At 42.3% G+C, this 12,716-nt stretch overlaps 1 protein-coding gene across 1 annotated transcript in view; it reads right to left on the reverse strand.

The window, feature by feature from the left end:
- LOC137436513 (glutamate receptor-interacting protein 2) overlaps positions 1 to 12,716 on the reverse strand; it is a 535,867-nt gene that overhangs the window by 371,562 nt on the left and 151,589 nt on the right. The window contains exon 9 of the mRNA XM_068130374.2: positions 11,985 to 12,154. Coding sequence (XP_067986475.2) covers positions 11,985 to 12,154 — 170 coding nt within the window. The remainder of the gene's footprint in view (positions 1 to 11,984; positions 12,155 to 12,716) is intronic.

A 12,716-nucleotide genomic window follows, 5' to 3' on the forward strand; every position in this document is an offset into this window, starting at 1 on the left:
AGTTTCAGAGGAAAAAGCAAATACCTATTTTCGGGGGTCAAACTTGAATTTACTTTGACCCCGGTAAACCCCCTTGACCCCATTGCTTTTTATTCCGTGAACAAACTTTAGCTACAAAATTTGGTCTCAATCCCATTAGCGGTTTCGGAGAAGAAGTTTAAAGTGTTTACGGACTGACGGACGGACGGACAACGCACCATCACATAAGCTCCCCTGAACTCCGTTCCAAGTGAGATAAAAAACGAGTTCAAGCTGATTGTCAATAAATCAATGTCCATTTGCGTAAAGTAAGAAAGACTGATTTGTCAGGTTCACTATGTCAACAAATATAATTTCGTTCAAAATTTTGGGAGATTAGCAAACCTGTACATTTTTGGAATCATCAGAGCATGGAGAATCCGAAAATCAATGTTGCCATTTGCACAGACACCTGCATGGCCGCCATTTTGGATTTTCAAAATGGCCGCCATGAAATACATATTTTGCGCAATCTCGGCTTCTAGTCAACCAAGAAACTTAATTAAATATGCTAATCCTATGTTTTCTGGGTCAAGGAATCCAATAAAGGCCTCAAAATAGTGCTCAGGATTATAGAAAAGCAACAAACAAGGGTGATTGAAAACCATTGTCTTTATATTTGTGATATAACTGTATTACATAATGCATGATATTGCAAGTCCTTTGAAGTTATAGGTATGGGTTTATAAAGCAAGAAAGCAGCCTTGTTAGTATCAGATTGAACTATAAGTCCTATACACAGGATATACTAGGTCTATACCGTTCAGGAATATGCTTTTACAGATCTTCATCACTGTCCTGAGTGTCATTTTCGCAAAGGTGTCTACGCAAATGCCAACATTAATTTTTGGAAGCCTCATGCTCTGAATATTCCAAAAATGTATAGTTTTGCTAATCTCCAAAAAATTTGAACGAAAAAACATAGTGAACCTGACTAGATGTGACGACAGCCAACATGCAACAGCTACCATGAAGTATGTGGGGGAGAAGCGTCACAGCGGTATGTTTAAATCTCCTGATAACATGATTTCCACATTTATTCCTTTGGTTCCTGCAGAACAGAACCGACTTTGATTTAAACATTTTGAAAACATTCACCAATATGTTCACTGGAAAACATGTGAAACTTGGAAACATAAATTTGATGATTATGTCCAACATAAGCTTGATTTAATGAAAGTTAGTTCTGCCTCCTGTAGTCAGACTTGGTAGTGAAATGGTTTGCGCATCCCCTCTGGCTCTGGGAGGGCAGCGGTTTAACCCCCCCAGCGGAGTCATATAAAAGACTTTAAAAATGGTACGTGCTGCTTCCTTGCTTGACATTCAGCATTCAATGAGATAAGAGCATGGACGAGCCCCACAGGTTGGCATACATGATGAGGAGGCAATGCCTCTTTTGGAAATGCACCGCTGGATGCGGTGAGAAGGGCAGCACCGTTGACGTGGCGTCGCTGGTACCCACGGTGCCCCGGAAGTGATGGCACTTCCCCCAAGCTCAGTGGCTGCATTTGTCTAATCTAACAATTCTGTGTTGTGTCTCGTGTATTCGTCTGTATGTCGACGTGTGTGACATGTATATGTGGCAACTCCACTATGAGCCTTAGATCCTGTAAAAAAAAGGTTCTCTATTATATATGATCTCTAACAACTCTGGCCAATAGCATGAGCTTCAGACAATGGATTAAACAAAGAAAGGTTTTGCAAATTTTCTTAGTGTATTCAATAACCCTATAAATGAACACAATGCATAACCCAAAAGTAATTCCTCCAATCCCTCCCAATCTAATCTAAATCTCTGCTCATTTTTTTATTTTTTTTAAATGATAAGGTATGTTAACGTCGTTAACGGAAGTCGTGCTACAGTCTCCATTGCTTTTCTTCATAGAGCACCAGAGCCATCCCTCCCACCGCCCAACAGTCGACACCTACCACAACGATATCCTTACCACCATGTGCCCCTGCACCACTCGCTCTGTGCGTCAAGTACACTTCCCAGCATGATATTTATGAGAGCACATTTTGCTTGTTGTGCATTTCTCTATGCTGTGACTTTTTAAGTGAACAGTTTACATCTCTTATCTTACAGCATAATCTATTTGTTTGTACCTTCCATTCGATTAACACACGAGGAGGGGGGGGGGGTAGTGTCGCAGCAACATTTTGCCTTTGGTTTCGTGATGTGTGAAAAACGCTTTAATTTTGGTTTAACGGGGTTTCTCAGCAGGGGTTTTGAGGGTTTTTAGCATTGCGGTTTAATAAAGAATTGACTCGAAATGCGAACGTCTCGGACGTCTTTTCTACCATGCTAAACATTTAACCATTATAGCCCAGTGTTGGCTTAAGCCATGGTCCCATAGAGCCTGCGTTGGTATACGATGGTAGGATCGTGGAGCATCGTGGAGCCCATCCTGCGTCGACGTACGATTTTGCGGCCATCGTAGGTTGGAAAATCATCTTTTGAAATGTTCAAAAGATGGTCTACGATGGTCCACGATCCTACAATCGTAGACCATCGTACGACCGTCGTACGACAACGTACGACAATCCTGCGAGGACGCAGGATCATCCTCACCCGTGCGTCCTCGTAGCTACTTTGGGGGTATATAAACCCCAGCCATCAGCCATCACTTCATCATCATCAGTTCATCCCGACTTGTTCAGACTGATTGTGGGCCATCGTAGCTCATCGTATACCAACGCAGGCTCTATGGGACCGTGCCTTTAGCGGTTAGGGTGCGGGCTTGGGATCCTAGGATCCTGGGTTCGAATCCCAGTTGATTGCTGAATTTACGCCAGGGGGGTTGACTCAGCCTGTCATCCTTCCGAGGTCGGCAAATTGAGTACCAGTTCACTGGTAATTCCCTGTGTGTTGCAAGAGGAGACTAACAGGGTTGGGGACCACGGTGCCCGAAAAAGGCCAACCCCTGCTCTGTGGGGCAAAATGGCCTCTAAAGGTGGTTCTGAATATTTAACCATTATCCAAATTTTCACTCTCGTTAAGCAGAAATACATGATCAAGCATGTAATGCAATTTTCGTGAATTTCTCAGCAATTTCCATGGAGGCAGCCATGTGTTGCATGTGGTGTTCTCAGATTGACTGTGAATATAATAACATTTCCCTTTTGAAGGCTGGCAGGATAGCCGAGAGGTACGCACATTCGTCTCTGAGCCGGTTAGCCTGGGTTTGAATGTTGACCCAGCTATAAACTGTTAAACAGGGAATGAACATTCAACTGGGAATGAACATTCAACTGGGAATCCCATATGTCAGTATGAGTTGATGGACATTCATAGACCACATGGTGTCCTTCGCGAAGAGTAGTCAAGCTATCAACCTCATCCTAGCCAAAGCGAGGTATTTAAAGCCAAAGCCAAGCCAGGCCAGATATTTTGGCCACAAATTATAGATTGGGATCAGATCTGGTGATGTGGGCTGAAGTGGGCTGAAGTGGGCCCATTAACATTTTTTTTCGTTTTTTCTTACTCCTCCAAGGTGGCACAAGGGATCATTTTGAAACTCGGCATAATGATTCATGTCAATGCGCAAAAACTAATGGAGCTCTTATTAAATTTCCATCGAGGTGGTGAAATAATTAGCTAATTAACTCAAAATTAATCTATGCTTGTATATCAATCACATATCGCGAGATTCGGGCATCTCAAGAGATGTTGCATTGTTGTTCAATTTAAACCTCTTAATTTAAACTCTTAATTACCCTGGCCAAAGCATTTGGCTCCATTTGTCTCTTTGTCTGTCGGTGTGTGTTTGTCTACACAGAACGTGAGTAGGTATATTAATTACATACTATATTGAAAAACCTTAAGACGCTAAAGACTCCTAAGACCATTAAGACCCCTAACACGCTTGAAAACCCCCAAGACACCTTTTAAATCCCTAAGACTGCAAAGACTCATTAGACCAAGAGTTCTCAAACCCAGGGTCGTGACCCAAACTTGAATTCCAAATCCAAAATCCCAGTTTTTGAGGAGGGTTTTTTCACATTGAAAGCATTTTCTCTGACAATATGTATCGTAGGTACCGGTACCAAGTAGGTACTGGTACCATTTAGGTCTTAAGGCGAATGTGATTTCAAATTTTGGGTCATGGACAAAAATGTTGGGAACCACTGTTTTGGAACCTTTAGAACCCTAAAACTCTTCAGACCCCTTATGCCCCTTTAGATCTATAAATCCCTAACACCCTTTATGACTCCATAGACCCCCTTAGACACTCAATACCCAATAGACCCTGTAAGACCCTTTATGACTCCATAGACCCCCTTAGACACTCAATACCCAATAGACCCTGTAAGACCCTTTAGAACCCTAAGACCTAATATACCTTGTTAGACCCTTTAGAACCCCACGATCCATAAGACCCTGTAGTCCCCAATGGACCCTGCACACCACACAAACATATATATAGTATAGTTGCAAAAAAAAGACTGTCCACCCAGACTCCATCGCAAATTCTATCCACCCAGAGAGTGGGTACTCTTGAGTAACATCCCTACATCCCTTTGCATTAAAATGTTTTTATTACTTGTATATCTAGGACTGGGCACAGGAATAGGACTCGACCCAGAAGAACAATGACTGCCATGGGGCACTCCAGCCTTGACGTGGCTATGAGAGTGGATGCTACAAGTTGGCTATGAGAGTAGAGGAAGTCAGTAAGCCATTGTGGAGTTGGTCTTGGATGCCATAGGCAGAGAGTTTGGAGAGCAAGGTGGAATGCCAGTCTGTATCAAAAGCACGAGATGCGTCCTGAGAGATGACCCTAATCTCATGACTGACATTGGGGGCCTTCATAAAGTGTCTTTAGGGGTCTATAGGGTGTAGTCTAAAAGGGTGTAAAGTGTCGACAGGGTCTTAAAAGAACTAAACGGGTCCTTTTACCCTTATAGTCCTTTTTAAGACCGTATCGACACTTTACACCCTCCAGACCTTATATAACGCTTAAGACCCTATAGACATTTAGACCCCAACTACTATTGGAATGTACCCTTTGGATATTTAGACCCCATAGACCCTTTAGACTATTAGACCCCACCTTAAGACAATTAAGACCACTTTAGACACATTAGACCCCTTCAACACTTTAGACCACATAGTCCCGTTAGACTGCTTTGAGCACTTGACCCTTTACAGCTTTAGACCCTTTTAACCCCTTAGACCTTTCAATATCCTTTAGATCCCTTAGTCCTTTAGCTCATTTTTACCCTGTAGGCCCCTATAGACCTCTTATACCTGCAGACCCTTTTGACCTTTAGACTATTTAGACCCTTTAAACCCTACTATTGGAATGTACCCTTTAGATCCCTTAGACCATTTAGACTCCTTTAGACCTTTTTAGTCATTTTTAAGACCCTTTCAACACTTTAGACTCCTTTAGACCCTTACACCTTTAAGACGCCTTACCCCTATAGACTCCCAGACCCTTTACATCCTTATAGGGTCTGAAAAGGTTCAAGGGTCCTTTCACTGGAGGAAAACGAATGGAGTGTTTTTTATCAATTCAAGACCCGCTCATCCTATATAGTTTTCTCTGCGCGAATACAATCGTCTTATCAGGACTTTCAGTCGCCACGAGCCGATAATTTTCCATCAAATCAAAATGAAATTCAACTTTATCACCAAATGAAATATGACCGCCCTCCATCGGGAGACGATTGTCTGTCCCACTTGGGATTATTCATTTATCTTAAGATAGAAAACTAAATAGGAATACAGTTTTGTGCAATAAATATGCTAAACACTGTTCATGCATATAAATAACACTGTACGATGAAAACCTCTTCGCTGTGTGAAATAACCGATCAGCATAATGGTATCTTGATGCAGAATCATTTATTGTGACGATCATCAGGCCATTATGCAATTAGTTTGTCTAAAAGTATGAAGACAGCTGCTTGATAAGTTTTCATTTTTTACAAATGAATATTTTTTTACTTCTTTTTTTTTTTTTTTTTTTACTTCTGGGAAATTTTTTAACAAATTTTAACTTCTGGGAACAAATGAATTTATTTTACTTCTGGGAAAATATCTCCCGGGTAGCAAAATGTTTTCACACCTTCCAGCCTCACGCCGTCTCCAACGCCCACTGCAGCAACCTCACGCCGTCTCCAACAACAGGCATTTTAAGGTACAATGACCTAATGCCCCAATGACCTAATATAACATCGTTTTCTTACAGGATAGAAAATATTTCAAGGCACATCTATACCACCATGCTATTGATAAATGATGACTACCTGCAATACCAAGTCAGCATGCATGACAATTCACTTGAGTTATTGATAATTACCTTCGCAAAAGCGGAAGGTTATGTTTTGATCGCTGTGTATTTATTTGTTTACCTTCGCAAAAGCGGAAGGTTATGTTTTGATCGCTGTGTATTTATTTGTATGTCTGTGTGTGTGTGTGTGTGTATGTTATTCGCATAACTCAAAAAGTATTCAACCGATTCGCATGAAATTTGGTGGGATGATAGGTTATTATCCGGGAACCATTTGATTAGATTTTGGAATCGATCGGGTCAAAGGTCAAGGTCAAGGTCATGAAAAGGTCAAAATCGTCTTTTTACCATAGCGCGGTCAATTTGTGTCCAATTTGTATGAAACTAATGCCAAAATGCTTTGCTACACAGATCTTGTAGTCTTTTATTTTGGCAACAAAAGTAGCTGCGGCGAAGGTATGCGCTCTACCGAGTGCCCGTTCTAGTTGCGTTTTGTTTATGAATCCTTGAAAGGCTTAATTTAAAACTTGTTACAACATTTTTGCTTAGTTTGTTCAATATCTAAAACTGTTGCATCTTTCATCAAAAGTAGTGTAGGTGAAGAACAAAAAGGATTACCTGTGATTGATTCAACGAGGATTGACGCCCGTACTCTGTTTGCCAATAAATGTTCCAAATAAATATAGAATGTAGCCAATAATAAATATGAAAACCTTTAAGGAAACAATTAATATACGATGCAAATTCCTTGCTGTACAAGTATTCAATATGTGGTACTCGGAAAATATTTTAAGAATTTCATTTTGCCCGAAGTCATCCAAACAATTCAAATTAGGCTGATGAAAGAAAAGTAAAAGGGTGCATAGAGTTTAAAATATCAAATGCCAAACTGATTTACGTTATCGATGGTGCAGCTCGATTAAACTATGGTTATCGTCTTGGTATCTTTAAAATAATTGCCAAGATTTATGAGAAATATTTGAAGAAAAGTAGCTCCTTTTTATTTGAGAAATGTAGAAAATTGCCCTTATCTCAGCATCTCCAGTTCTGATATCGTTACAGTTCATTCTTCATGTTATTACACAATAATGTGTAAATAAACCTGTTTCCCTGCAAAGTTTCTCTGATTATTCAATAAAGCTTATAACAATAGTGTGTCCAATCTCAATAACATCTGGTCGGTAAAACAACATCTGGCCACCCACAGGGCTGAACTCCAGAAACTGTCTCCTTCCTCAAATGGCTGGTGCCACCTTGTCAAGTCCATCTCTGGTGTATGCTCCCACTCTTTCCCTTCCCTCATTTAAAATGACACCACAGCCGAGTCTACTTGTGAGAAAGCTGAATGTTTGAATTCTGCAATGCTCACATTTTTTTTTTTTTGTATACAAGATCGAGGCTCGTGTAAGAGCTAACATGAATCACTAAAAGACAAACTGACACATAAAACATAAGATGAAGGGAGCAGGAGACAAGATGGCGAGAGAGAGGGAAGCACACAAGTACAACATTTGAGAGCAGGGACATCAGGAGATCTGTGGGAAGGGGAGGGCTTGGGGGGGAGAAGGCACAGGAGGGAGGGGGGGGGCTATAAAACACATGGACATTGCTAGGACTTACAGAAAAGAAGTTGGAATTTCAGAAAAGTGGATCTGGGGTGAATTAACGGGGGTTTAAAAGATCAAGGTTTTGGATGGGGGAAGACAAGAGATGGTGGTGAACAGCTGTTTTAAAGATCTGGAGGGAGGAGTGGGATTGAATAGAGTAAGGGAGTTTGTTCGAGATGTGGGAGAAAAGAGGAATGAAAGAGTGAAGGTGAGCAGAGAGTCTTGATTTTGGCAGTTTAACCATAAGAGGGTTGCAGGCAGATCTTGTGCGATCTGTAGGAATATTTGGGGCATAGAGCACAGACAGAGCTGGGGGAGCAAGGCCGGAGAGGAGTCGGCAGAAGATAGAAAGACCACCAACCTGCCTGCGGTGAGTGACTGAAAGTGAACATCCAAATCTCGTGCACCCAACCCCTCGCTCCCTACACCTACTACTATCCACTCACACCCAACTGATCCTGCACTGGATACTGTCTTTCTCACATGAGAAGACATACCAGTTTATGGCAACCTTAGACCCTGATTCTTTGATAGCCTGGATGGCATCAATGCAAGTGTTCTGGAAAGCTGTTCTGCCACTCTTGCTCATCCTCTTTCTACCCAATATTCACCCATTAATTTGCCCGAGGTCATCTTCCATCTAATTGGAAGTCAGCCAACATCACTGCATTGCATAAAATGATTAAAAAAGATATCCTCTTGACTACAGGCCGACTACGTTACTTCCAATTATATGCAAAGTCCTGGAATCCATCATCACAGTTGAGATCAACTCCTTTTTCTTTGATGGCCTGATCTCAAACCATCAGTTATGTTTTGGATCCAGTCACTCCACCCTGGACTTTAACTCTCCCAGCAATGGATGAAAGCCCTCAATCTCAGGAAAAAGATCAGGGTTGGTTCTCTGGACATATCATGACTATTTGATACAGTCTAACACAGTTTGGCACAGTCTGGCACACCAAACTATCAACCTATGGTATCCAAGGGCACCTCCTTTCATGGGTAGTTGATGTGTCCTACTCTTACAATAAGCACATCACTTTCAACTGGATCCTCATATTCTCTCCATGTCGAGGTTGGTGTGCCCAAAGACAGTGTCTTGGGCAAAGCACTCACTGTTTCTCCTCTTCATGAACAATGTTTCTGATTATCTGGAAAACCCACCTTATATTTTTGCTGGTGGCTCAACCCGTCATATAATCCCTCATCCAGATAGGAAGACAGCAGCCTCTTCCCTCGAAGCAGACCTTGACAGAATCAGGAGACCTTGATGGAAATACTTGGAATACGTCTTTTAACCCCAACAATTCTCACACTCTAACTCTGTCTCTCCAAAAAGATCATCTGGCGAACCCTCCCATATACTTCCTTAACAAACCTCTTGAATCATCACCATCAGTCACAATCTTCTTTGGGCAATCCACATATCTAAGTTAGCCTACAATCGACATATCTAAGTTAGCCTCCAATCCACATATCTAAGTTAGCCGACAATCGACATATCTAAGTTAGCCTACAATCGACATATCTAAGTTAGCCTACAATCGACATATCTAAGTTAGCCTCCAATCCACATATCTAAGTTAGCCTACAATCGACATATCTAAGTTAGCCTCCAATCCACATATCTAAGTTAGCCTCCAATCCACATATCTAAGTTAGCCTACAATCGACATATCTAAGTTAGCCTCCAATCCACATATCTAAGTTAGCCGACAATCGACATATCTAAGTTAGCCGACAATCGACATATCTAAGTTAGCCTACAATCGACATATCTAAGTTAGCCTCCAATCCACATATCTAAGTTAGCCTCCAATCCACATATCTAAGTTAGCCTACAATCGACATATCTAAGTTAGCCTCCAATCCACATATCTAAGTTAGCCTCCAATCCACATATCTAAGTTAGCCGACAATCGACATATCTAAGTTAGCCTCCAATCCACATATCTAAGTTAGCCTCCAATCCACATATCTAAGTTAGCCTACAATCGACATATCTAAGTTAGCCTACAATCGACATATCTAAGTTAGCCTACAATCGACATATCTAAGTTAGCCTCCAATCCACATATCTAAGTTAGCCTCCAATCGACATATCAAAGTTAGCCTACAATCGACATATCTAAGTTAGTCTCCAATCCACATATCTAAGTTAGCCTCCAATCGACATATCTAAGTTAGCCTCCAATCGACATATCAAAGTTAGCCTCCAAAGAATTGCCGCCGACTCAGCATCCTCTGTCATGTCAAGTCTTTCTTAACTTGGCAAATCCAAACTTGTAACAAATTAAAAGGCCTTCTTCTGGAGCCAGATGGAGTAGGGATCTTTATTTTGGGTTGGTGCAGCTGTCTCACAACTTGCACATATTAATGCCATTAGTGTAGCAGCATAGCAAACCTGTTGTGCATTTTGTGATACAAGCACCAAATTTGGTACACTAGTAGACTATCATATTATGAAAAGATCTGGATATTGGGCCATCTCAGATTCAGAGATTTGATTTTTGCAAGATTTCGATTCGATTGGGATCGAAGAGAACACCTTCTTCGTCTTCTGTACAGTGAAGTTGCCAGCCCTGAATTCTCTGGCTACATCTGGGTGCTTCATTGGGAGTGCAACCGTGTCCCTCAGGTGAACAGGGACCCACCTGGCATAGTGTGTGTGGTCTAAGGCATGGAACCATGGGACCAGTTCCGTCAGGGCATCAAGGTACATCGTGAATGAAGCCTGCCGCAGAGAACGCACGTAGACCAGTACCAACATCTCTAGTTCCAGCACAGTTGCCCAGTACTGAAAGTTGGGAATGTCTTCTCCTCTCTGGTGACACCAGTCTTCGAACTCAGGCAGGTCTTCTGCATCATCAGCATATGTCATCTGGCGAACGGTGGCGTTCATACGCACGGTGTTGCAGGATGTGCAGTGCCGCTGCAGTGATTTGATGAGCTCTTCTTGTGCGGGTGACGTGAGCAGCTCGTAGGAAGGAGTCGGCCGTCCCTGGCGTTGCAATCTCAGCTTGCAAAATCTGCAAATCTTGCAAAAATCAAATCTCTGAATCTGAGATGGCCCAATATCCAGATCTTTTCATAATATGATAGTCTACTAGTGTGCCAAATTTGGTGCTTGTATCACAAAATGCACAATTCTTTTGAATATTTGAGCTAAGCCGCCCCACCACATGGAGACCGAGGCTCTCAAAATCATTGGAATGTCCTGCAGTGAATATGAATCTATGGACCTGTTACTCCGTCGTCGTAGATAGGTTGGTGGCCTCTGTCTTCTTCCGCCTGCTTTCTGGTCTTGCACCCACTGCCTTCTCTATGCTGTCCAATCCCTAGGTTTCTACAGGGTGCACAGGGTCTTCCAGTAACCCAATTCTGGTGAAACTACAAAATGCAGTTTCACTACTCACCTGAACTCATACATGCCTCTTTTGTCTCATCTGTGGATATAACTGCCTCAGTCTGTTCAATGTCATTCTCTCTTCTTGGGCTTCAAGATGGCTGTTCACTACATCCTCAGATTATCCCCAATCCATACTCCTGATCTTTTCTACCCTAACTCTCCCCAAGCCCACCCTTTCCTTTCCAGCTCATTATGATTTCTCCTTCATTGTGAGTTCATTATTATTGATGTGATTTCTCCTCTCCCTCCATCCTCCTTTTCATTTTTTGCTCCATTTCCCCCCTTCATCTTCTTTCATGCACCCCTTCTTGCTGTGTTTGAACTTGCATCCAGCTTTTTCACCCCCTGTCATCCACTGGCTTTGCTCTCATCATTCCTCTTGCCCATTCTTCCGCCATCCATTTATTCCGATTTTGTGTCCCTCTACCCGTCTGTCGTTGGTGTTTTCCCCCTTTCCACTATGTTTTGTTCTCCTCCTGTGCTGTTCTGTGTTCAAGCTCTTCCATGAACCTCGACTTTGAAGAATGATAAATGTAAACTATCTGTTTTTCTGTATACAAAGATCAAATCCCGAAGTGCCCCTTTAAGAAAAAAAAGAATACATTTTCTGTGTTGAAGTTATGATGATGAGTTGATAAATAAGGTGTATTCGATAAAGATACAGAGAACATCACAAGATCTGTGTGAAAGTCATGAAGAGGAACTTACCGATGCCAAGCTCATAGGACTCCGGCATCATGTCACCATTGGGCATGACAAGCAGGCGGACTTTGTCTCCAGCTCCGGCCAACAGCCTCACAGCTTCTTCCAGCCCTTGGTGCTCCAATCCAACACCATCTACCGCCAACAGCTGGTCCCCAGCCCGCAGCATTCCACACCTGCCAACGAGCCCAGTGCATTTCTCATTCGTTTGAATTATCGTTGTGTTGTGCAATGTTTTGTATTTTTTCTGCAAAGTTATGGTTTGTAATTGAGCACCTAGCTTATTATACAGTAAAACCTTGTTGATCAAGGTATAAAACAACAATAAGCCAGAGGACAGACTTAACCAGATCAAGTCTGTTGAAAATATGAATTACGTTGTTGAAGGCTTGTAGATACTGTAAGTGTATGCAGGACAAGCATAATTTATTGGCAACTTCAGGTCAGGTCAGGTGTGGGAGCATGCGCCGGAGCAGTGCGTCACCACGTCCACTTTCCGCCAGTACTCCAGGAGCCTCTGTCTGGCCATCTCCCAGGCAAAAGCCTGGCCCATCCCCATTTCCTTGAGATGCCGATCAACCTGCTCCAAACACGAGGCATATGGTCGGCCCGTTGACCTCCGTCACTCACGAGGCCCCCTCGCTGAGATAATCTGGTGAGCAGGATCAGCGTCAGGAAAACGAGCCACATGTCCATACAGCCGCAGCTGATACTTACAGACTATACAGGTAACAAATC

The sequence above is a fragment of the Myxine glutinosa genome, chromosome 11 (assembly GCF_964187855.1).
Source record: "Myxine glutinosa chromosome 11, kmMyxGlut1.1, whole genome shotgun sequence".
Taxonomy (NCBI): Eukaryota; Metazoa; Chordata; class Myxini; order Myxiniformes; family Myxinidae; genus Myxine; species Myxine glutinosa.